Genomic DNA, 25,078 nt, shown 5'->3' with positions numbered 1-25,078 from the left:
TCTAGTTAATGTTTTTACCCAGTTGAAGTAGATCTTTGAGACACTAATACGCTTTCTAAAGGTGTTAGAGCTTGATAATCTAAAGGAAATTCATAATTATAATTTTTCCATGTAAACTTAACCACAACTAATTAATCCAATAGATATACATGTTGGTTTTATTCCCATACTTATTCAAACATGCTAATCATCTGATCATGACTGTGAATAATTTTACCCTCTTTTAACATTAATTTCGGCAGAAATAAATGTAAGATTCTTTATTCTGATTAGAATCATGACGCGTTTTCCAAATCTTAGGTACTCCTCAAGTGGTAGGCGACTTGCAATTTTAGTCCAGTGGATTTTTTTTTTTTTTTGTCGACACAGGGGTGTCCGGGTCAATCCTTACGAGATCCGACTAATCTCCTGCGGCCCGGGAGAGGAGGCCCCACTCCACACCGAACACGTTAACAGCGGGACTCGAACCCTGGACAAGCCAGGAAGGTTGCCATACCCTAAGGAGGGGGAGTGGACCGCTCGAGCTACCCCGCGGGGGCAAAGACCAGCCACGTAGAGTGGCAAGTTGTGGGAGGCAAGGGTTGAACCCCTGACCTCCAGTATCCCCAAAGAAGGGGATGACCACTGGACCAAATGGCCAGTGGCTTAGTCCTGTGGATAATGTTTCACAATTCGATCAAAGCAATTCCGAAATTTTCCGAGTTTTCACTTCATCTAGGCCATCCAAATTTTGCCTATGCAAAACCTGGCAAATTACTCTAATCCAATTAAAATGACTTAGATAATACACCGACAGCTGATTATTTTCCCAAATATATTTGCTTAAATCATCATTACAATTTCCAATACACCTTTTTATCTTCCTAATTACCTTTTTATCTCACATACATCACATCACAAAAAGTACTACAGTAAAAATATCTCAAATAACTTACAATCCAAACAAACCTTACAATCGTAAATTATAGTTTATATTTTCATTCATTGGATAATCTTGTTTAACGTTTAGTTGTTTGGATGTAGACAAATAGACGAGTAAATGAAGAAAAATCCAAATCAAGAACTATTTAATTTTAACTTTGATCTGTTCACAACATGGTTTAAATGTCATGATGGCTTATCATACTACTTAATTCATTGAGGTGGTTTTTGATCTTGAATATGGCAAGGCAAATTTTTTCCCTTGAATAATGTATATATACGGCATAGATTTTTCATATATTGGCCTATAAAATTTGTTACTGCAGATTTTTAGTGATGTTCTCTTGCTTTTTTTTTTTTTTAAAAAAAATTAACTTCTCAGATGCTTATAAGACAGTGAAGCTAATTTAGTATTAAGCAATCATACTTTTTTACATCCACAATAAATGTATCAAACAAATTGAATCAAATCCGCAGGGCTTATGAAAGAAACTGCCAGTCTTGAGGCTAAATTTGTACAAACAAATTGATTAAAAAATTTTCAAAAAAAAAAAAAATTCAAACACCAAAACACGCAGATCACACACTGGAACAGGGGTTTTGATTAGACTCGTCTTCTTGTTGACGCAGCATGAATGGCAGCAATGTACAAGAGTTGAGTGGCTGAGAGAATGATCAAGAATGCTTCCATAGTTCTCTGAGAAAGAAAGAAATTTATTTTCGACATGAATTTCGTTCCATTTCCAAATTTTACCAAAAGAAATATAATGCATGTGGAATACTAACCAGACGGGCATTCCTGATGCGTAGTTCAATCTCTTTACAAGCAACGCTGGAAAAATCGATGCATTTATTTTCATGTCAGTGAACGGTCCAAAAACGTGGAATTCTATGATATTTCTATTTTTCAATCAACTATATATCCTAATGAAGATATGCTTTTATTTATTAAAAAAAAAAAAAGAAAATTGAAAGAAATGAATATTTCAAATTTGATCACCCCCTAGCAGTGAAATGTACAATTGTGGTTAAAGAAATTACCCCATGGCCAGAAGCGTTAGACTCCAGGCAATTGTGGCAGCAGAAGCAGCAGCGGGCAAGCTATCAATGTCCCAGAAACGAAGATGGTTTACTCCAGTTATGATAGATGCTACTCCTACAACACCAGCAATCAAGGAAAACAGCACAAGAAATCCAGTGGCTGCATTTCCCATGGGGAAGTATATAGGTGAAAAGTGTGCTGGTAAGTCAAATCCGGCACCTGCAAAAATAATCCTCCATAGAATTCATTACCATATATCCCAAAAAAAAAAAATTCCATAAATTTTTGTTTTTAGTATCACTACTATAATTAAGGTAAATTTGGATGTATACTAACCAATGACGAAACCATGATCAATGGCTCTATTCAAAGACCAGCCACCAATGCCCAAAATTATGACGTACATGCAGAAATTAAGAGCTAGTAGGAGTCCGGCGACAGGTCTCATTGCCGCAACAGCCATTTTTTGTTAGTGAAGGTTAATATATATATATATATGTATATATGTATATATGTATATATGTATATGTATATGAGAGGGTTTTTGGAAAATTGGCTATCTGAGCTAGTCTGGTGCTGGGGGCAGAAAATTGTATTTTTCTACAAAGTTCTTTACACCTACATGTGTTTCTTGCAAGTTCTTGGGGTCTTATAAGTGGTTAATGTCTTAGAAGAACTTGGTTCCTTTCTTCTAAGGCTGAATTGCAAAAAAGGGCTTTCGTGGGGTTGTAAAGGAAATGCTTCATGCTCAAGGAAAGGAACCTAAGTTCCGATCCCTTGTTTGATCAGGCACTTTTAGTTTGGTCTTATTAATTCTATCTGTGAGGAAAACTTTATTCTCTCCATCCCCTTTTGCAATCTTTAATGAATACATTAGGTGGCTCAAAAATTTTAAAATGCAAAAGTTTAAGTTTGTCAGGATTGAAAATTATTAACACCAGGGATTCGGTATATTTTGTATTCCCCAAAAGGAGTGAAGAAATGCTAGTAAGCAAAGAATATTCCTAGTGCTTAACCTTTGAAATTGGATAATTGATACTTTCCATGTGTCTTCAAACTGTCAAAAGCAAGAACTCAAGCACTTAAAGAACAGATTTAATGAGCAATCATTGAGTGTGTGTGCCTATATGTATATGTATATGTGTATATATATATATATATATATATAACTTGTATGCCTGACAATATTCAGATTGAAGAGAAAAAATGATACCCCGTCGAATGGAATGCAATGGAATGTAAATCTAAGGACAAATCTCATAATTCTTGAGTCAGAGTCTAATGATTTTGGGGATTACATAGTTGTGAAAGAAATAGGTGTTAAGCATCTCTTTGCAATTGACAAAAACAAATTATAAATTAAGTTATATGGTCATGAATCATATTAACCAAATTACACGTTGTGGTATGTTAAGTCATGCATGAATTAAGAATAAGAAAATTCTAAGTTACTGACATTTGTGGTCGAAGTGTATAATATCAATTTGATTTTGGGGAATAAACTATTACTGCCCCTAAAGTTTGGGGATGATGTGTCCTTGAATATAAGGACCAAAATTTGCATTTTATTATACACAGTTTTAAACACGGTTTAAAAGAAAACCCAAAAAACCTTGAAATTCAAGAGGGAAAGTATACATTTTATTTTGGTTCAGGGGAAAAAGTATTATTACCCCAAAGTTTGGTGCTAAAAGGTTTTTTAGTTATTTATTACCCCAAAGTTTAGAGGCATCTCTTTCGAACATTATTCTTGATGTGCATTGTAGTACCTACATCCCACTGACCCATTCTTTAGCAATTAAATTTGTGAAATTTTGAAATTTGGGGTTGGTTCTATCAAAATAGGCAAACTTTTGGGTAGACCCGATCTATATAGATTTTGTAATCTAAATTTTGCCATATTATCTCGCCAACTCAAGAATTGATGGTACGATAAAATTTGGGTTACATGATCTACAAGACCAGATCTACCTAAGTTTTTGCCATCAAAATAAGTTAAGAGGTTGAGAGACTAATTGATAATAGTGAAAATATATGTAGGTTAAGTTGAAAAAAAAATTAAAAGAAGATGCACTTTATTGTTTCCCTTTCTCTCTCTAGGATTATCTTGCAATCCTCTTCTTCCTCGAGGTGAAAATCAAGAAATTCAATAATGTAAAATAGGCAGGGGAAAAAAGAAGCATAGGAAAAATTAAAGGATTAAATATGTAAAATGCAATTTGTAGTCCCCCGAAGACACAAGTCATAGCGGGCCTAGTTGCTGTTTTTCACCATAATCTAATGTTAACTATCTAACGGCTAAGCCAATGAATCGATATGCTGTTTCTTCGCGCCTTATTTCAAAAGTTAAACTATATGTCAAGATCATCAACCATCCAAAGAAATTTTGTCCCAATTCTTCTCATAAAGCCCTTCAAATCTTTGTTGCGCTTTGCAAAATACTCTACATTAAGTGCTCCCAGTTGTAATTCAGTCCTGCATTATCGCATAAAAAACGGAAAACTCGATGAAGCAAGAGCAATTTTTGATAAAATTATAACACCAGATGTGTACTTATGCACTAGGATGTTATCTGGGTATTTGGAAAATCGTAGATTCGATGAAGCATTGGAACTGTTTGATGAAATCCCTGTGAAAGACATAGTAACATGGAATTTAATGATGAAGGGGTGTTTCGATTGTGGGGAAGTTGAGATGGGTTTGACACTGTTTGATGCAATGCCTGAGAGGAATGTGATTTCCTGGACTACTTCGATGAGCGGATTGTTAAAAGTTGGACTAGTTGAAGAGGCTGAGAGGTTGTTTTTGGGGATGCCTGTGAGGGATGTAGCAGCATGGAATGCAATGATCTATGGGTATTTTGCAAATGGAAGAGTGGACGATGCGATGAAGTTATTCAATATGATGCCTTCTAGGAATGTCATATCATGGACCTCGATGATTAGTGGGCTTGATCAGCATGGGAGGACTGATGAGGCTCTGTTGATGTTTGCAAAGATGGTGGGGTTTGGGATTGTGCCCTCTTCCAGTACTTTTTCCAGCGTAATTACAGCTTGTGCAAATATGTTAGACTTATATCTAGGTGTTCAAGTGCATGGGTACATATTGAAGTTGGGATGCCTTTTTGATGCATATGTCAGTGCTTCTCTTGTCACTTTTTATGCTAATTGCGAGAAAATGGATGATTCTCTTAAAGTATTTAATGAGAAGCTGCACATGAATGTAGCTGTATGGACATCCCTTTTGACGGGATATGGTATGAACAGCATGTATGAAGAGGCATTGAATGTTGTGGTGTCCATGTACAGAAATGGGGTTCTTCCAAATCAATCTTCTTTTACAAGTGCTTTAAATTGTTGTTCTGAAATGGAAGATGTTGATCAGGGTAAAGAAATGCATGGTGCAGCAGTCAAGCTTGGATTGAACACTGATGCTTTTGTGGGTAATTCTCTAGCTGTATTGTATTCTAAATGTGGAAATTTAAAGGACGGGATAGTCATATTCAAGGAGATTTCAGACAAAAACATAGTATCATGGAATACCATTATTGTTGGATGCGCACAACACGGATGTGGTAAGTGGGCACTCACCTTTTTTGCCCAAATGGTACGTGCACGAGTGTGCCCTGATGATATTACATTCACAGGTTTGCTCTCAGCTTGTAGCCATAGTGGTATGCTTCAGAAAGGAAGATATTTCTTTTATTATCTACGGCAACACAAAACCATGGAGGTGAAGCTTGAGCACTATGCTTGTATGTTGGATGTACTCTGCCGGTGTGGAGAATTGGAAGAAGCAGAGAATTTGATAAGAAACATGCCCATGAGACCAAATTTGTCAATGTGGCTTTCTCTCCTAAATGGTTGCAGGAAAGATTGTAATTTAGATTTAGCTGAAAGAGTCGCAAAAGATGTTTTCTCTTTAGATCCAGATTGTAGCTCTGCTTATGTATTATTGTCCAACATGTATGCTTATGCTGGTAGATGGGAGGATGTTGCAAGAACTAGGGTGCAAATGAAAAAAAGGAGAACGATTAAACAGCCTGGATGCAGTTGGGTGACTCAAAAAGGTGTGCGACACATATTTGTGTCTGGTGATAAGTCACATCCTCTGAGCAGCAAAATATATCAAAAGTTAGAGTGGTTAGGGGAAAAGTTGAAGGAGTATGGGTATGTCCCTGATCGAAGGTTGGCTTTACATGATGTGGAGGATGAACAAAAAGAATCAATCTTGTCATATCATAGTGAGAGGCTTGCTATTTGCTTTGCACTCATTGACGGTGAGGAGAGAAGTGCTATAACAGTAATGAAGAATCTACGTGTGTGTGAGGATTGCCACTCTGCCATCAAGGTAATAGCAATAATTGCTAATCGTGAAATCATTCTTCGAGATTCTACTCGCTTTCATCATTTCAGGGATGGGTTATGTTCCTGCAGGGACTACTGGTAGTATGATCAAGACAAGATTAAGCTCCTCTCCATACAAATTACCTCCAGTTCTCCTAAGTATAGGCTTTCATTGTTGTTGACATGTGTACTTTGCCAATATCAATAGCTTATGTGATTTTTGGTTGGCCCTGATAGTTAACTTTGGTTGGGTAGCTGTGGTTAAGGTTGCTTAGTAAAGTCTCCTTCTCTCCACGATTATCATATCACTGAAAAGCATATCAAATTCCAATTAGCTGAAGATCAATAGCATCCTTTGACATTTCCATCCTATTTTAATACATAATTGATTGGAAAATGTGTAGGAAGACAGATTGGCTTTTGGCCCTAAACTTTCACGTCTGACTAAAAAGCCAAGGTCACACAGGATAAGAAGAAGAAGACAAAGAAGGAGAAAAATATGTCTCAATTGATTTCACCAATATAACAGGTATATCTCTTATTTGTAGAAAGTTTATTTGTTGTGGGCTTGTAATTCAAATGAAGAAGAAAATAAGATAGAAGAATTTGAGGATAGCAATTCTGCCACAATGTTTTAGTTTGCCAAGAAGTCATTGATTATTTGTTTGAATGAAAAAAAAAAGCATCATAGAGCTCATGTTCGAACTTGATAGCTAGTAATTGCATTAAATTTCATTGTTGGTATAAGATGTTAATCAAATGATTGATCCATTATTTAGTTTTAATCTAGTGTGTGTGTAAAGCAAAGCGGAGGGAAACCATAAAGAAGATAGAGAGATAGGTCATCTTCTTCGATTTACTGTATATACTGCCATTGTCAGGAGTTCTCTTTCTGAAATTGATAGCTGTTTTTCCCCTGGAAAGTAGACTACCATAGATTGATGGTCTCTTTATTTTGATAAGGCATTGCATTTGGAGATTTGAGTTGTTACAATTTTCTTCTATAACTGTTGGAGAATCATAGTATGATTACCACTGATTCATTACGTTTCCCTTCTTTATATTGCCTCTCAAATAGCTTTTGACTTGTTACTGTTACTGAACTTCCAAGATGGAATTTCCTTCTTAAATTGATCACTAATCTTGGTCAATATTTCTTGGATAGTGAGCTTTTTGCGTAATTTATTTTGGTTTGACATCTACAAAGGGAATATCTTCTCTGGCAAAAAATTTTCACTATATGGTTAGTTGACTGATGATTGGAAGACACTCAAGGAGATAGTTTAAAGAGATTAGAAAGAGTAACATAGCTTTAAAGGATCTGATACGTAGATTTCCATTTTCTTGCCTTCTTCTCTTGGCTTGATCATCTGTACTTTTGATGCATTTTCAAATGAAAAGAACAACATTATGGCCTCGATGATGATATTATATGCAATCGTATTAAATTAAGCTTGGATATCAAGAGAAATAGACTAGAAGAATTTAGAGAAGAAGCATAAGGTATAAGAGACCAGAAGAATTGTCAGAATACCTATAGTGCTCTTCTATTTACTTGTATATCTTGTAACTATTAATTTCTTTAGGTTTATGGAAAGTTCCCCAAAGGAAATGGGGAACAATTACATTGCCATCTGACAGGCTAGCTCATCTTTTCCAACTGAAATCTGGGAGTGGACTTTGACTCGATTCAAAGATGCACATACTTGCTATGAAGCTATGCTGCAGCTGTTAATTTTAGTATTCAAAAATAATACGAAGCAAGAAAATACATGATAGTCCGGATTGCTATTTTCAGGAGTTTTTGCAGAAAAAAAGTACTGTAGCGATTTGATGTATGTGAAATAAAAAGGTAATTAGAAAATGTGTTAATGGAAAACGTAAAAATTTTTCTGTGAAAAATCACAATCCAAACAAATGTAAATGCGTTGTTGGAAAGAAGGCTACAAGTAAAGATTGAGGGATTTTCTGGTGAAGAAACCAAGCAAGGAAACTTGAACGGATCTCCAGTCATATAATCATCCAGCTGTTCCAGCATGGCAGAGATCAGGTTACTTCTTTCGAAGCTAAGCATAACCACCATCTTGTTTCATCATAAATGTCTTGCTTATTGCCATCAAACCTAAACAACGTGCTCGATCTGTTGAACTGGACTTAGCCAATTAATGATGCAAGAGTACAACCCAAAGAAGCTCATCTCTCTACACAAGCTTGGGGTGAGAATTTGTGGGATTTACTAGAAGAAACATTAATGTATATTCAGTAACAGTCACAAAAATGACTTGAAACATGGGAAGTCTTGTAGCTTGTCAGTGTATTTTTCAAACTCGTCGACTAAAAGATCCTTGATCATATTAGTCATATCCCTTGACCCTTTTGACAGAACTATGGATTGAAGAAAGCCTTGAGATTACTGGCATTATTCCTTGGCATGAACAATTATAGGGTAGTGATGTATTTTTGTGAGGGTGCTAATTTCTTTGCATGGGTTTTTTAGACATTTTCCGCAGCGATATGTGAGAAGCTTAAGACGTTCATTTTAGATGAAGATAATGGAATAATCATTGTTGTTCAGTTGGTAAAGGTTGAGTCATATGATCATTTGTGCGTTTGACACTTGGTAAAAAAATGCCAAGAAGAAAACATCTTCATCATCCTTATATAAACTGATGACTAATTTTCAGGTGATGTTAACAACTTAATTTACAAGGATGACACTGGGGCTTGAAAAGAATATTGGTTGAAAGAAAATTTTGCACTCAGACAAAAATGGTTTCTTGTGCGTGGACAACATACGTCTTAAGTAGGTCTGAGCAGCAGTCAGTTAAGTCAGATTTTGAATGGTTCATTGAGGGATTATTTGAAGTTTGATTGGGATTTCATACGATTCTTTAGGTTTACTGTGAATTACAAGCGTAGATAGCCCTAAATTGGAAAATAAAAAAAGGAAAACAATACACTGCAGAGAAAAGAATTTATGTGTTTCTTATGAATTTTCTCAACCATTCTCATTGGAAAACAATCCCTTTTTTGCAATTATTACTAACTTGTAATTAAAAAAATGTACACAAAAACAAAGCAAAAATAGTAAAGAAGACTAAAATCACATGAAAATCTATAAACCAAAAAATAGTGTAAATGTAGAAACACCAATCCTGAGGTCAGCCCAGTAATCAGGAGATGATTCTTAGTGTCTTTCCCCCTATCCGGTTAAAATCAGCAGCATAAAGGCAAAAACAGAAATAAGAACCATCAAAAATGAAAGGTTAAGAATTTTGATAAGAATCAGCACAAGCTGCATAAAATCAGCAGAATAGAAGCGAAAATTTCACTAAATTTAGTTCAGCTCAGAAACTCTCTTGCATCACAATCGTGTAATCCAAATCTAAGTAGTTCAGATACATCTAGTACAACATTGTAATATGATTGTACATCAAAAATTTAAAGATGCATAATAACTAGATCACATCGCACACAATACAACTATACCAGCACTCAAGTCGATCGAAACATGTTCTTAAAGAAACCAACTCGTCTTATTAGCTACCCAGCAACACATAAGGTGCAGTCCTAACGGGGTTCAATCCCTTTACAACTTGCACATTTAGTTCAATCATCAGTGTTGCGTGATAGTCTCCGTGGAGTGTGTTTCTGATTGAGCTTTGCAGATTCTATGGTTCTGCACTAATTTAAGGTGCTTTTTTTTTCATTTGGGAATATCCTTTTGACTAGACTAATCCCCTAAAGTTTTGTAAAGTCTTGCTCTAAAGATACACATGGTAAGACTTTGTAGAACTTTGCTCCAAGGATACACAACGAAATAGCACACGGGAATCCACTGCTGGTAACTGAACCAGTCGGACTACCTGCAAAGCTAATTTAAGGTGCTTGTTCACTTTGCACATTTAGCTCAATCCAGAATGTGTGTGATAGCCTCCAATAGTGTAATTCTGGCCTTCTGGCTGAACGGACTCCGTGGCTCTGCACTAAATTCGGACTCTGTGGTTCTGCACTAAATTCAAGTGCTTGTACGCTAGTTCTCAAACGGTTATATGGTTCAGCACCATTCATACGCTTCATGTGCTTGTTTTATGTCAGCTTTCTAATGATTACACGGTTCTGCAGCAACTCCACATGCATGTTCCATATGTTAGTTTCCGAATGGTCATATGACTAATTCCAGTCTCCTTAGGCTCCCCCTCCTCCCTAGATTAGCCTCCTCCCTAGATTAGGATAGAGTAAGTTATACAAATGTATCGTTACTGACAAAAAAAAATATGACTAATTCCAGTCATAAACCATCCACATGCATGTTCCATATGTTAGTTTCTGAATGGTCATATGACTAATTCCAGTCATAAACCATCTTATTCATATTGCGTATGAAATAAATCTCTGTTACTATGTTATCATAAATCTTTGTTATTATGCACCTACCTGATGAGATACTTTCTATATTTGCAGAAAATGCCAATTTTGCCAACATGTAGTGATCAAACCTTGTAATATACAAATCTATTACAAATAGTTACCAATTATTCCTCTTACCTACACAGTATTACGAGTAATACCGAATTCCGTGTTACAGTTAGTTGATATGGTTTGGAAAACATTTCCCGGTGACGCATCAAAAAAGAAAAACATCGAAAAAAAATCTGCTTGTTTCACTTTTTCCAGCAACGCTAGGTTTCCATTGCCCGTAGGAACAAGTCCTTGCCATCATCATTCTCGTGTTGCTGAAACACAAACGTCAACATATAACCAGTAACAAAATCTGAAAGTAACTAGGCCCCAGCCACATCCTGCGACTAAACTTACCAAACGGACTTCAGGAAAAATCCCAAGGATATCAACTTAAGAAGACAAAATCACTTTACTACATAAAAATAAATGCACTAACCATATTGTATATCTGTATGCATGAGACATTATAGAACGCTCTAAACCATCTCATCTGTCAAAATTACAATGTTACTAACAAGGGATAGCGTAAACAAAAAGGCATGATAATCAAAATGAACCAAGTTCAGCGCATGAAAGCCAAAAAGCTCATTCATCCTCCTGGCTCCGCAGCCTAGCAAGCTTGTTAGTAACAACAACATCTAGCTGAGCTGCACGCTCCACTATCTCTTTTCTCTTCTTTGTGGACACGTTGTGTGCAATCTCAGCACAGTAAGTCCTGGGTAACATAAACAATAGATGTTCAGAAGACAAACCATCAAGATGAACCAAACTCCATACAAAAATATAAGTCCAAAGTTCCAAGTATAGAAAAATAAGAGACAGTTTGACTTAGGTTGAATGCATTATTACCTGTTGTGCATCATCAATAACTCAAGCTCACTGACATTGTGCACAACAAACTTCTTAAAACCATTGGGAAGATAATGGCGAGTCTTCTTATCAGATCCATACCCAATATTGGGCATCAAAGTGCATCCCTTGAACTTTCTCCTGACCCGAGAGTCAATACCCTTAGGCCTGCGCCAATTGGTCTGTCATAGAACAATAGTTCATGATCAGCAAGCAGTGCTCTAGAGTGAAACATTGCAAAAACATGTAAAACTGCAGTATGTGTTTTATTTTTGGAAATTGAGGGGCAAGAGATGACGTGCATTAGTTTAAGAGACAACAATTCTGCTTCTACCTTCCACCCAAATCCCAAAGGTTACAGTCAACACAATGGCGTCTACTTAAAGGTTAAAACAGGATTTTCGATATGCAAGTTCATACCACATTAAAAAAGAAGCCATAATAATTTCTCCCAGTTACTAATTCAACAAAATAAACATCTTGAATATAATAACTAGCATCACTAAAACACATCATGATATGTGAAGATGTAAGCAGGGATATAGTAACAGAAAGCTTATCATGTTTGAAGCTAACTGTGTCGCAAGACCTGTTTTCTAGATTAATTTCTGCCCTCAAAACGAAACATCCAGCAACCAATAAAAGTCTGGACATTAGATACCACGGGCAAACATCCCAATTTGGGAATGCAACAGTTGATACAAGTACACATAGAATTCAAAAAATGAAAATAAAAAAATAACCTTAAACGCAATCTCAGCCGAAAGATGGTGAAAATGTTTGTGATAATCACAGTTAAATCAGTAATACTAATGACCGTCATCATAGATTGCGTAGAATCACATAATAAAAAAAATACGGATAATAGAATGGATATTTGGACTTTTTGACAGAAATAACATGCCCTAATTCTTTTGCTGGCCAATATCACATTAGCTAGCTGGTTACCATCCAAAAGTCATCATTAGAATAACTAAACCTCCCCAAAACGCACCAAAAAAAGGTAACTCTAGAAATGACATCACAAAATGAGATATACAACAGAGATCAGATGGTAGTGCATGTATGATAATTCATCATTCAGAATGCAGAATAGGTGGATAAGCATCATCACACCTCGTTGCATATCTCCATCAAGCAAATTTCATTGCAATATGAGAACCCTATTAAAAATAACCCAAAGACCAAATTTGACAATTTAAAAAAAATGTAAATAATTATACAGAAAAGGAATCAGATATAGAATATGTCAATCACCAATTTGCATCTCAAGATGCAAGTAAGACTGGGGCGACAATGTACATCATCATATTCCTCAATACCTCCAAATAATTCAAACTACTACCAATCACAACAGAAAAATAACATACCCTCTTACTAATTACAACAAAAAAAACTAAAAACACAAAACAAAATCTGAACCTAATATCGAAGATTCCAACTTAGTTCCTCTACATTTCTTATCATTTTCTTTAAAGCTTCCACAATCATTTTCCCATTTCGCAAACAAAACACTAAAATAAACATCAATCTGCAAATGCCTTAAATAGTGTGTTTCCTAAATTGTAAAAAAAAAATTAAATTAAAAAGCACAATTTTTTCAAGTGAATCACGGTGATATACCTTGACGGAGATTTTTCGGTCGCTCTGGGGTCGCTTGAACTTCTTGACCCTCTTCTTCACTATCTTCTTCGAAAGCAAAGGTACCGCCATCGCTGCTGATTCTTCTTACCTTTTCCCTCCTTAACCTGCACATTCCACACACAAATCACAATCACCAATCTATCTATAAGCGTCTGTAAAGAACAGCGCAGCGCGGGGAAGAATAAGAAAAAAGCGGCAGCGGCCGCCGAAGATTGAGGGCTTACTGTGGATTAGGGTTCTGCGGAGCCGCCCAGGTTTGGAATGGAAAGGGTTGTTTGAGGCTTATATAATAGCCAGATAGGCTTGGTCGAAGCTAGGGTTTTGGGGGATTATTAGTTGAAAAAAGTTTAGTATGGATGATCAACGGTTAGGAAATGAGGTCTAGTTAAAGAGCGGCGGAGATTTTAGTACACTATTTTCTACAGTTTTTTTTTCCGAGGAAATCACGCTTCCAAGTTTTAAAACTCCAAGTAACCGGAAGTCGAGCAAGTTGTTGCAAAAGCGATATTTTGGTACAGTTAATCAAGACAAGTATTAAAATAGAAAGGAACAAATTTTTATTGGAAAATTTGTAGTTTCAGTCTCTAATGTTTAGTCTCTGTGCAAATTTGATTCTCAATGTTTCAGTTAAAATAAATTTAGTTCCCAAAATTTGTGATTTTAGGCAAACTTAGGACAAATAACAAAAATAGAATAATGACTAACCGTCAACATCGTCAATTTATGTCTGTTTGGATTGATGAGAGCATTTTTCAAAAACTAGTTTTGAGTTTTTCAAATACAATAAAATTTTTTAAAAAGTACTCTAAAAGGTAATCTAAAAATTAGTTTAAATATTTTTAAAATTTTAAAAAATATCTCAAAATATATTCTAGAAACTCTTCTACTCTTAAATATCCCAAAATATTTTCTGAAAATATCCCAAAATATAATCTAAAAACTCTGCTACAGCAAAATTTTTCAAAAACACCCTAAAAAACAGTTAATCCAAACGGATTACCGCAATATTTTGATTTTCAATCATAAAGCTTCCCTAATTTATCAATAGTGGTATTAAGGGTTTTAGGATGTGTTGAGATGCAATTTAGAATGTAAATAGTATTCAATGGATAATAAAAATTCTAGTCTTTCAAACCTCTTTTTCTTCTTTTTTCCATTTTTATTTCATTTATTCATGTTAATAATATATCATATTTTTTCTTTTATATAGTTAGTCTCAAATTTAGTATTATATATATATATATTATTTCTCACTATTAATAATTAATTGATAATGAATTTTATTATTTTTATTTATAATGATAATTAAAAACTTAATTAAATATCACTTTAAAGTATAAGGAATACATACTTTTTGCAAATTAAGTTGATCTTTTTTTTGGCCTTTTAATATGTTATCAATTGAGTTTGAAATTAAGTTGGCATTTCATACACATTATATGCACCACTAAATGATTATCAATAGACATAGATATTAAAATAAATACTTTAAAACTACAATATTGGAACATTAGTTTTCTAATTAGCAGGAAAGACAACAAAAAATAAAAAATAGCTTTCTTAAGAATTCCTAAAACTACTTCATATTGATGCTTACCTTCAATAGTTTTCATAAGTTTATAATGGCTTACTACAAGAATTTGAAACCTATGCACACAAGCCATGCAACCAATTTTTATAGTAACTATAATAAACTTAGATTATAAAACTAGAATTCTCATTTTCTTCCACTACTTTATGTTTTATTTGTTATAGGTATATTATCATCCAATTATAACTTATTTAACAAAGATGGTTTTTAGAATATGATCATGTTATGCTAATATAAAGTGTTTTAATTAATGGTGGGAAACAATAATATGCATACGTTATACCAAATTTATGACTAACTATGCAAATGAAAAGAAAAGAAACATATGATATATTATTAGCATGAGTAAATGAAATAAAATTAAAAATAATAAGAAAAAGAAGCATAATTAGAATTTTTATTATCCATTTAATGCTATTTTACCCTAATGTGTATCTCAATTCATGCTACAACTCTTAATATCACTACTTAATATCACTATTTAGTGATGTATAAATGATTCACAATCAAACATTAGGGACTAAAAGTGCAGAGTCAATTGATATTAACTATTAGTCATTGTTTCATCTCCATTAGTTGTCCTCAATTTGCCTAAAATAAAAAATTTTGGGAGCTAGACTTATTTTGACCAAAATATTGTGGATTAATTTGGCACACAGGTTACACATTGGGGACCAAAACTACAATTCTCCCTTTTTTTTTGTATATTTAGATACTTAGATTTGATTAGCTGTAACAAAATTTTAACCAAATTGACTCAACTGTAACAAATTTCTCTAATTTCACACAAATCCATGTTTAAAAGAAACCAAAAGAGAATAAAAACCAATTCATTTGGGACCTGCGGATCCACTCTTTTTCCTATTCAAAGATCAGCCCCCTGGCTCTGTGTTTTCACGAGAATTATCAGTTGGCATTTGCAGCTTAGGAGACTTTTTGCTGATAAAGAACAATTCATCTATCACTCTGTAACCTCCAACACAGAAACCTGACTGGGAGGACAAGAGTTCAAGCAACTGTATATTGAACAACGAAACTCCAAGGAGTTTGGAGAAGTCGGAATAACATCAACCCACTCGGTGTCAACCTTCTGTGTGTGTGCACTTGCCTTTGGAACAGCTTCAAAATGCAAATTATCCGTCTGCTTCGTTAATTTTTTCATAAATTTCATCGAAAATACCATGTTCAGATTTCTCTCTGTTTGGTCCATAGCCTCGGTGATTTCGACTCCAGCATTTGCTTTGCGTGAATCAACAAGCCCGAGTAGCGTTTGTCTCCGACTATCTCTAACTCTGTAATTACAAACCTGAAACAGCATCCCACGGTAGTAAATCAATGTCAATGACATGCAAATTCAACACAGAAATTTGAACATTTGAACCCGCATTGACTTTGGATACAAGGGATGGCTTAGTTACAGCTAAAATCATCAAATGGTTCAGGTTCAAATCCATTTCTGGGATACTTTGTATGACAAAGAACGGAAGCACTGAAAAAAAAGCAGATATTACGAGTGACTAGGACGAGAAATGCTGCTTTCAGCTACCTTGCCACCTTTTTGAAACGCCAATTTGTATTTGGAAATCTTTTTCTGATTAGCTTCACAGGCAGAAGCTAGAAAATGGGAAGTGATGCACAAAGATGCAGACTACTAACACCTAAAGCAGATGCTCATATTACAAGCATATGTTCCAGACCATCATAAATTCCATTTTGAACATCTAGTGAGACTACACAAGTTTCGGAGTTCTATTTACAACTGTTAGCCTTTCTCATCATGTGGGTTCATGCATTTGCGGGTAATTATATGATTACTAAAGCAGATGCTCATATTACAAGCATACGTTTCAGACCATCATAAATTCTGTTTTGAACAATTAGCGAGACCATACGAGTTTCTGAGTTCGATTTACAACTGTTAGTTTTTTTATCCTCTGGTTTCATGCATTTGTGGGTAATTATATGACTGCAGTATCTCAATTGTCAGAACAACTGTTAGTTTTTTTATCCTCTGGTTTCATGCATTTGTGGGTAATTATATGACTGCAGTATCTCAATTGTCAGAACATAAGAGCAAAAAATGCAGAACCTTTCACTACGAAATATATCTGACCTGAATATAATCCACATCATGTGTACTAAGGTTATTCAACAAGTTATTGGATGAAAGGAAGCTAATCACTCCTCCTGATCCGACTGGTGTTTGAAGTATCTCCCATGGTGATTCCATCAAAATCTTATGCTTTTTGGGTTCTTCGAGAGGAACACCAACAACTGGAAGCTTCTCTTCTTCAAAGAACCAAACCTACAAATAGTTTTAAATGATAAGAGCAAGCGCATAATAAGCCAAAAATTTGAAGCAGATTTGGTGAACAGGATCTAGACATTTTTACATCCTCGAAACTATTTAATTAAAACATAGCAATGGTATTGCTAAATAAGATTGTACAAATCAACAGTAACAGCATGTTCCTGAATCATATTTTTTAGCAACCACGTCTAAGATTCCAGTTCTCTAAATTATATTTTGAACGCCATATTAGAGTTCAACCCAGATTCCTGAAAAAATCAACTCTTCACTGTTTACTTTCCCCATCTGACTGAAAGAGCATAAATAGAATCAGCAATCTGCATCAGGTCAACAAATCAAAAGGCCTCAAAATCAAATTGTTACAGTCAGAAGGATAAAAAGAAGGGCCCTCCTGGCTTTTTAATATGAAGATCAGTCCAATTTAAGAAAATATGGTCACCTAAAGAACAACTTAAGTTCTTAAATCCCTGCATTAACTCTCTGCAAGAATACAAAAAGCTATTCCAAATATATCTGCAGATCACTAGAAAATGTTTTTACTTTCTCTTATACATTATCTTTCTTCACACAGCTTCTAAGAGAAATATGACATACTAGTTCATAAAATGAAAAGTCATCAACAAAAAAGAAAGTTCAAACCAATGCAGGCACTATGACTGGAAAAATGTAGTAGTTTGATCAAATGCTACATGTGACTTGCAAATCTTTAGCATTTACTTTGCGAAAGTCAACGAGAATATAGAAGATGGTAGAATGTCATTGACCACAGGATATCTCCCAGCTTCATCAGCCTGAGTAGTTAATTTACAAAATAATGCCAGAATATGATTGAAAGCAATAATGCACCTTATCAGGGTCAAAATCAAAGTGGCTGTAATCTGAAAAGAGTTCCTGAAGAGAACCAATTGAATGGGCTGGACAAACCACTACCAGAGGAACGGAAGGGCGCGATTTCTGCAATTAAAAACTATACAAGTCAGATTATGCTGTATCACAGTGCTTCCATCATGCTGTATGACAGTAGTTCCAACATCTTTCTTCTCCAAAATTATATGGGATCAAAGGAATTTTAGCATCCAATTATAAGTGTGACACTAGTATTTTCAGAGTTTCAGTCATATATCAGAAACAAGCATTATTTCAAAGAAATAAGCAGACATGGCTAGTACCTTTTATAATTTCATCCAGACTTGAACACAATCATATAGTGACCAAAACCTAATTTACCAAAACGGTTTAACAGGAAGGACAGAACCCAAATTTATAACTAATAGAACCAGAAAAAATTATAAGCCTAAGAGATGATCTCTTTTAACATACTTCAAAAGAATATCAGTGCAGCATACAGATCATCATATGCAGATGGACAATTTAGCATTCTGTATGTCGACAGTGTACAGATAGTCACATCTGCTAAACAGTTCAGCATACTGAAAGTCTTCTATATAACCACCCAAACTAACAAAAAGTTTGTTGAATTTGACTGTATCACAACAGATCACCTTCACTAATTGTTGGCTGTCGCTCATTAGTGCCTCCACGAGCAAACAGTTCATTCCTTCACTTCCCTCAGAATCAACAGCAGACTGATTAGAACTCCTAGCCTCTTGACTGTCTTCCAAGAGCAAAATAACAGCAACCTTGCCTTGAGACACAAGGTGTAGGCCCTTCTGTTGCAATTTTGAATATGCGTCTGATTGCTCCCTAATTTTTGCAGAGAAGCATTTTCCCAAATTCTCTAATGGACTTTTTATTTGCATATCGCTGAGAAAAATAATTTCATGTAACAGAGGTCAACACAAGCATAAATCAGATCCAAAGAGAACTATTGCTCCTGGCACCTTGACGAGTGGACGGAGGCAAGGGGAAGAAAATAATGTATAGCACATACGAAATATATAAGAATTACTTTTTTAAGCCAATTGGAAAAGTTGAAAATGAGACCAATCAGCAAATTAAGTTTTATTCAATTGCATTCAAAAATTTTTTTTAAAAAAAAGGACTGTAGAGGGTTTCACCTAAACATCTTCTCATTTCTCACCCCCTCAAGTCTCCCACATTACTGAAGTTCTGATGAATCCATCCAGCTTTGGCAGAGAGAATACACCAGAATTAAAACACCAAAATAATTAAATGGTTAAAGTGCTGTGGTAAGGAAAAGTAAGTCAACTCCAAAGCTTAATTTAAAAAGCCATATTTAAAATCACCTCCTTCATTACTGAAATTTTTTTAAAAATCCACAGTTAAAATCACCTCCTTTTTCACAGGGTGACAGGAAAGATAAAGATGTTCCAGCATGCACATACCTCTAGCTTGATAAAGTGGGAAAGCTGGCTACGAAGAGTGAAAGATTAGTAGTTCAGACATCGTGTATCTATGGGTGCAATTGTTAAGCATTTGATCTAGTAGGAAAAAGCACCACAAATCAAAGAATTCCATATGACTTGCATATAAAAAAAAGGACAAAACAGATTTTAACATTTCTGCACTTTCAAGCGATTAGGAGTTATGGTGACAAAGCCTGATATCAAAGTCACATAACATAAGCTGTTTTGAAATATACAAGTATGTTCAACAGCACTGCAATGTGCAAGATGTTCCCTGGCCTCAATCATTAGAAACCACAGCAATGTGTTTAATTGGATTGGTCCAAAGTCATGTCTGTTAATCCTCACAAGAATCAAAACCAAATTACGTACAGCTAATATAGCTTAAGAATTACCTCAGAGTGTTCATCTCAATATTCCGTAATGCCTGTTGAAGCAATTTAGAATTTACAGTGACTATCTGATCAGCAAGTATTCTTCCTTGCAATTTTCCCACATGTCTAAACCCGTCAAAAACATGTTGCTGCTGCAGTTCACAAAGTTTCTTCTTGGCTGCTATGACGCGCTTTTGAAATTTTTTCCTTTCTTTCCACTCCTGGAATTCACAAAGAACACGGCCAAGTCTTAAAATCTAGACCTGCAGCAAGAGTCCTCATATATGGAACTGGAATTTATCAATGTAAAGTACAAATCAACTTTCTCAGACTCAACTAAAGACACCAGTGGAAGTGCTCAGTAGCTTCTATGGTATAGGTTATAATGAATTACCTTTTGCAACTATAACTGTAGTGGAAAGAAACACAACCGTAAGAGCACAAACTTAGAAATTATATTGACAACAAATGAACTTAACAAAAGTTTGTGCAGATCAGTATGCAAAAAAGGCCTACATCTAACAGGTATAAAGAGATAGTCAAACTGCAGCACGAAAGAAAGGCAAGAACATGAATTATGTTTCACAAGCAGATGGATGCTGTACAATACAAAGTAGCAGAGTACAAGTAACAACATCACAAGTCTAAGAAGAGCAGCAAGAAAATACATTTAGAACTGGACACATGTCAGAGGCTCAAAATCAACCATAGACAAGGGAACTGTTACTAAGACAAAGTAGAGACATTAGTAATATTAGGGTCAAACGATATGCAATCAATGGCTCATACATTGAGGATAGACATTAAAATGATCATTTGAGAATAGAAATAGACCCAGGAAGACAAAGACAAAATGAATATTCTTCCACATTGGAAAAGTGGACAGTACATGCACACAAATGCAGAACTCCAAAGAAAGAATGGAAATTCAAATAGAATGAACAAATTTATAAAATAACCGATCCAACGATCATAAACAATACTCTTGCATTTTAGATGTAAAATCAATAAAACAAAGAGTCAGATAGAAAAAGAATATGCCTCACAAGCTGGCGCCTTTCTTTCTTGGACCTCTCATCAGAGCGCATATTTAACTCGAGGAGCCCCTTTGGAGGTGTAATCAGCATCTCTCTCTTACTTACATCAACATCTGGAACGATTGCTTCAACAAATGGAATCCACACAAAAGGGCCAGAACCACCTCTTTCCTGTTTAGGTTTTCCAGTTTGATTAGATATGTCTACAGATGAACTGAGTTGGACAAGTAGAAGGTCATTCGCTCCGCTATTGTAAACACTGATAACAGTTCCAATTGGTTCCTCAGTATCCTGAAACAGACAACATGCAATGAAATGCTACAGACAGATGAGAATGACAATGAATTAGAGTAACAGAATAAAACTATGAGTCTCATTGAGAAACTTTATACGCAACTGTTTATGACTTCTGATACAGAACACATAGTAAAACATGTTCCTACTTTGAGATGGTAGTGCAAGTGCAGCAGCAACATTTTTAAAGTGAGGTTAGTACCTGTTTAATGATAAGTCAATAGAATTTTTTATATTAATGACCAGCACTCATTTGAGATTTCAGGAATATGTGTGTCAAAGAGGCACGCTAAACACAGAATAATTTGTTTGAGTTCGCTTAAAATCAGCTGCTAATAGATGTTTTCTAGACTTAGTTGTTTATAGGTGTTTCAGTTTGCCTTTGACTTTTCTGTCTAAGTTAGTTTAAGCTTACAAAGCCAATAGCTATAAGCAGCCCTTTAAGTAATTTCGCAAAACAGCTTTTAGCTTCTCACAACATTGATACATAAAGATGTCTTCAATTTGTCAAATATCTATATTCAGAATCACTTTCTCATAATCAGCTTAGAAGAACCAGGAACTAACAAGACATATCTTTAATTATTGGATCTCTTGTTGCAGGTTTACAAACTATGGAGCACAACCTTAAGAATAACTTTCATGCCAACAAGGTCATGAGAATAAAACTCCCCTTCCTCCAACTCTGGTCTATCTTCTTCAGATATCAGTATAGTTGACCCAACAAGTTTCAGAGCCTGAAAAAGAAGGAAGTACATAGTAAGTTAAATAGCATGATTACTTCAAGACCATCCAATAAATTAATATTTGCTTAATCCAACACCAGAGAAAGTTAATATCTAAAGATTACAAAATGTGTTGACCAGAAATATTGCCTTCACTCTTGAGCCATAATAGGTCTAACTAGCACTCAAGAGAGTGTTAGTAGTATATAGTAGCAAACATGTTAGAAATATCTGCATTGCAACATTTCAAGCAATGGAACAATTCTAAGAATACCTGATCAACAGAGTCAATTTTATTGAATTTAAGTATCCAAGCCTGTCCTGGGTGTCCTCTCCCCTCAACCAGTTGAATTTCTTGCATCATTTCCCTCCCAGAAACTTGCTGCCTTAGCCATCGCCTCCCAGGCTAATAAGGAACATAGACCACCAAATTAGAAAGCATGAAGCACTCCAAAATGGAAGATTCAAAAATTAATTGCAGATTCACATTTCTATTTTTTTAGTACCTTGGAAAATCGTAGATCAGGAAAGTCAGTGCTTGGGTTTACTCGCACCTCCCCTTGAAGCCCATGCACACTACATATGTACCCGATGTCAACTAATTCTGATTCAGTTGGAGTTGTTTCAACAACCTCCTGTGTAACTGTGGTTGAATCATTTCACAAGATTGCATTAGTTCTAAGCCTTCAGTAACTATGTAAATCTACCAGAAAAGTATAAACAAACAAAGAACAAGCATTTAAGCATTTACTATTGCACCAAGAACTTAAAATAACATGTGGCAACAGTTTGAGAATCATGTTAGAATATCAAAGCTTTCATGAAGCCAGAGCATGAGATATAGAGAAAAGATCATAGCAGCGAAAAAGAGAAAGAAAGATTTATCTGAGATATCATGATGAACGGAAAGATGAACTTGGTTTAATCTCATATCCAATAACCATATGTTCATAAGTATGAATTGTAACCATACTAAATCTATCAATGAATCGACAGAACTTCAAATCAACATCACTTAAATGACACCATATTTTATGGATGAATCTCTAGTTCCCTGCCAACATGTAGTCAAGGGGAAATTGCTCGTGCAATTGTTCAGGCCACTAAATTATGAAGTGAAATAACAAGCTCGGTAAGGATACCCAACATAAAAGTGAAAAGGGTAATTAATAATAAGTAAATTTTGATTGAATTTCTCCTAGCTGCAGAGTGCGAAAAAAGCAAAAATGACCCACAAACTAAAACTGGTATTTTTAGTTTCTTCTTTCTTTATGATTACTCTGAACTAATGCTTCCTTGAATCACAATCAGCAACAATAGAGCTTGGCCTACAGGCTGATCACGCTATACTTAGTACATTTCAAAATAGCTCTACTAATTTTGAGCACTCTAATTTCTGCTGCTAGCTATACAATAACAACAACAGAAAGATTTCTCCAAATTGATCAAAATATTCAGAAAACAAAGAGGAAAATACTCTCCAATTCTAACCAAACTGATGCCTTATCAGTCCCATTTCACAGGGTAATTCACTTAATTGGGACAAATAGACTCTCCTTCAAACATTGTTTGAATTCAACTATTCGGCGTTGGGGAAAACCAGTCAAAGAATTACTGTGCAAAAACAACTATAGTGCACTGGCAAAAATTGCCAAAACACGAAAACCACATGCGAAAAACAATAAAACATGACTAAAACAAGGTTCGCTAATATCATCATCTTCCATAAACAAACAAACAAGAAAAGGGAACAGAGAGCATAATACTTAAAGAATATAAACAACCCACAAAGGAAAATCTCCAAAAATAAAGGAAGGATTGAAACTTTATGGTTATAGCATTACCTGTACAGTGAAGGGAGGGGAAGATATATTGGTGAACACATAAAGAACTGAGTGGAAATTTAGCTGGAAAAGGAGAAGGGGAAACTGTTTTAGTTGGTTGGTTTCTAGAGAGAAGTGCAAATTGCTGAGGAGAAGGGAAAGGAAGTGGGGAGAAGGGAAAGTTTGAAGAACAGAGGAGACAAGAAGAGCTTTGCATGGTGTTTGTGCTGAAACGCTGAGAGCAGAATTGGAGAATGGAGAGTAGAACTGAAAGGATACCGGCGGAGAGGTGATAAACTAATTGTACAACGTTCAATGCTCGAGGTACAACTAATGATGCATCATCTTAATCTAGCGGTTGCAGTCGGTGATAAAAATCTTCTGATATATATATGTATATATATATTTTGAATATATATATATATATATATTTTGAAGCATTGATACATACATATATATATTGTGCAAGTTTTTGAAATAGGACTAATTTGGCTTCTTTAATCCTTAAATGGAATTAAACAAAAAGACTTTCGCCATATCCTTTTTTTTTTCTTTTAGTGCAAGGTTTCTACTACCTATTTGAATAACACAAAGTTGCATACAAGTGGAGTTGCTTGCAAGCCGATCGTGAGCCGTTTAAGTCAAATCTCGATTTAAACTGGATCAACACCGAACTCGCGTAAAAAATTTGACAGATATTCTTTGTGATAATTAAGATTTTCTCAATGACTATAAATCTATAACTATGACATGATAACTCAAGTTGATGAAAGGGTTAGGATTATATATTTTAATTAGTTGAAGGGTTACAACTTATCAGTTAATAATTGTAGGGATAAAAGTTGAATTTTGTAATAGTTTAAAAGTCATTAGGGTATTTTGTCTATCTCACGAATCCTATATCTCTGTTAGACAAAAGGATGAGTTTGAACTGATCAAGTGGAGTTCAAGTTGAAACTCATGTTTAAAAATACTCGGATAGTTAACTTGCGAGTCAGTCGACTCGATTATATATATATATATATCTAATATTTTATTATTTATTAAGAAAAATTACTATTTTATTCATTTTTTATAAAATAAAATAATTTTTTTAAACTCGAGTTCAAACTTTACATTTAGAACTCACCGACCTCGAGCGAACTTAATGAAATTAAGTCAAAATTCGGAATAATTAGATCAAAATTTAACTGGACTCTTTCGTTCGCAACCCAAGAAAAACATGAGTATTATGGTAAAATTTCTAGGTTCAATTTGGTGTGCAGGTCCCATGTCTCTCACCTTTTGTTTGCGGATGAAACTTACAGCGTTTGCGAAAGCAACAGTTGAA

The 25,078-nt window shown here is 35.0% G+C and overlaps 4 protein-coding genes and 3 non-coding genes across 7 annotated transcripts; 1 reads left to right on the top strand and 6 right to left on the bottom strand.

Annotated features, from left to right (window-relative positions):
• Positions 1-1,327: 1,327 nt before the first annotated feature.
• Positions 1,328-2,558, bottom strand: LOC113783672 (membrane protein PM19L). Its single transcript, XM_027329877.1, has 4 exons — positions 2,300-2,558; positions 1,963-2,182; positions 1,708-1,753; positions 1,328-1,618 (listed from the first exon to the last, which is right to left on the bottom strand). The coding sequence occupies exons 1-4, from the start codon at positions 2,424-2,426 to the stop codon at positions 1,526-1,528; spliced, it is 486 nt and encodes a 161-aa protein (XP_027185678.1). The 5' UTR covers positions 2,427-2,558; the 3' UTR covers positions 1,328-1,525.
• A 1,890-nt stretch (positions 2,559-4,448) lies between these two features.
• On the top strand, positions 4,449-6,947 carry LOC113783683 (pentatricopeptide repeat-containing protein At5g46460, mitochondrial). The gene is made up of 2 exons (XM_027329885.1): positions 4,449-6,313; positions 6,400-6,947. The coding sequence occupies exons 1-2, from the start codon at positions 4,529-4,531 to the stop codon at positions 6,415-6,417; spliced, it is 1,803 nt and encodes a 600-aa protein (XP_027185686.1). The 5' UTR covers positions 4,449-4,528; the 3' UTR covers positions 6,418-6,947.
• Positions 6,948-11,136: 4,189 nt separating this feature from the next.
• On the bottom strand, positions 11,137-13,594 carry LOC113783216 (60S ribosomal protein L32-1). The gene is made up of 4 exons (XM_027329290.1): positions 13,491-13,594; positions 13,246-13,370; positions 11,623-11,804; positions 11,137-11,488 (listed from the first exon to the last, which is right to left on the bottom strand). Exons 2-4 carry the CDS (start codon positions 13,333-13,335, stop codon positions 11,359-11,361), a joined length of 402 nt encoding a protein of 133 aa, XP_027185091.1. The 5' UTR covers positions 13,336-13,370; positions 13,491-13,594; the 3' UTR covers positions 11,137-11,358.
• LOC113748488 lies at positions 12,372-12,456 on the bottom strand. The gene has a single exon (XR_003464345.1). It is a non-coding gene; the product is annotated as a small nucleolar RNA Z196/R39/R59 family (small nucleolar RNA).
• LOC113748487 lies at positions 12,664-12,743 on the bottom strand. Its single transcript, XR_003464344.1, has one exon. It is a non-coding gene; the product is annotated as a small nucleolar RNA Z195/SNORD33/SNORD32 family (small nucleolar RNA).
• On the bottom strand, positions 12,853-12,936 carry LOC113748503. The gene has a single exon (XR_003464360.1). It is a non-coding gene; the product is annotated as a small nucleolar RNA U31b (small nucleolar RNA).
• Positions 13,595-15,609: 2,015 nt separating the features above from the next.
• Positions 15,610-24,098, bottom strand: LOC113783762. Its single transcript, XM_027329976.1, has 10 exons — positions 23,770-24,098; positions 22,432-22,568; positions 22,200-22,331; positions 21,827-21,937; positions 20,916-21,197; positions 19,891-20,090; positions 18,671-18,932; positions 18,015-18,122; positions 16,971-17,162; positions 15,610-16,163 (listed from the first exon to the last, which is right to left on the bottom strand). The coding sequence occupies exons 1-10, from the start codon at positions 23,963-23,965 to the stop codon at positions 15,819-15,821; spliced, it is 1,965 nt and encodes a 654-aa protein (XP_027185777.1). The 5' UTR covers positions 23,966-24,098; the 3' UTR covers positions 15,610-15,818.
• Between the last annotated feature and the right edge of the window lie 980 nt (positions 24,099-25,078).

This window comes from Coffea eugenioides, chromosome 9 (genome assembly GCF_003713205.1).
Source record: "Coffea eugenioides isolate CCC68of chromosome 9, Ceug_1.0, whole genome shotgun sequence".
Classification (NCBI taxonomy): Eukaryota; Viridiplantae; Streptophyta; class Magnoliopsida; order Gentianales; family Rubiaceae; genus Coffea; species Coffea eugenioides.
This window is presented reverse-complemented; position numbering and strand designations above follow the sequence as displayed.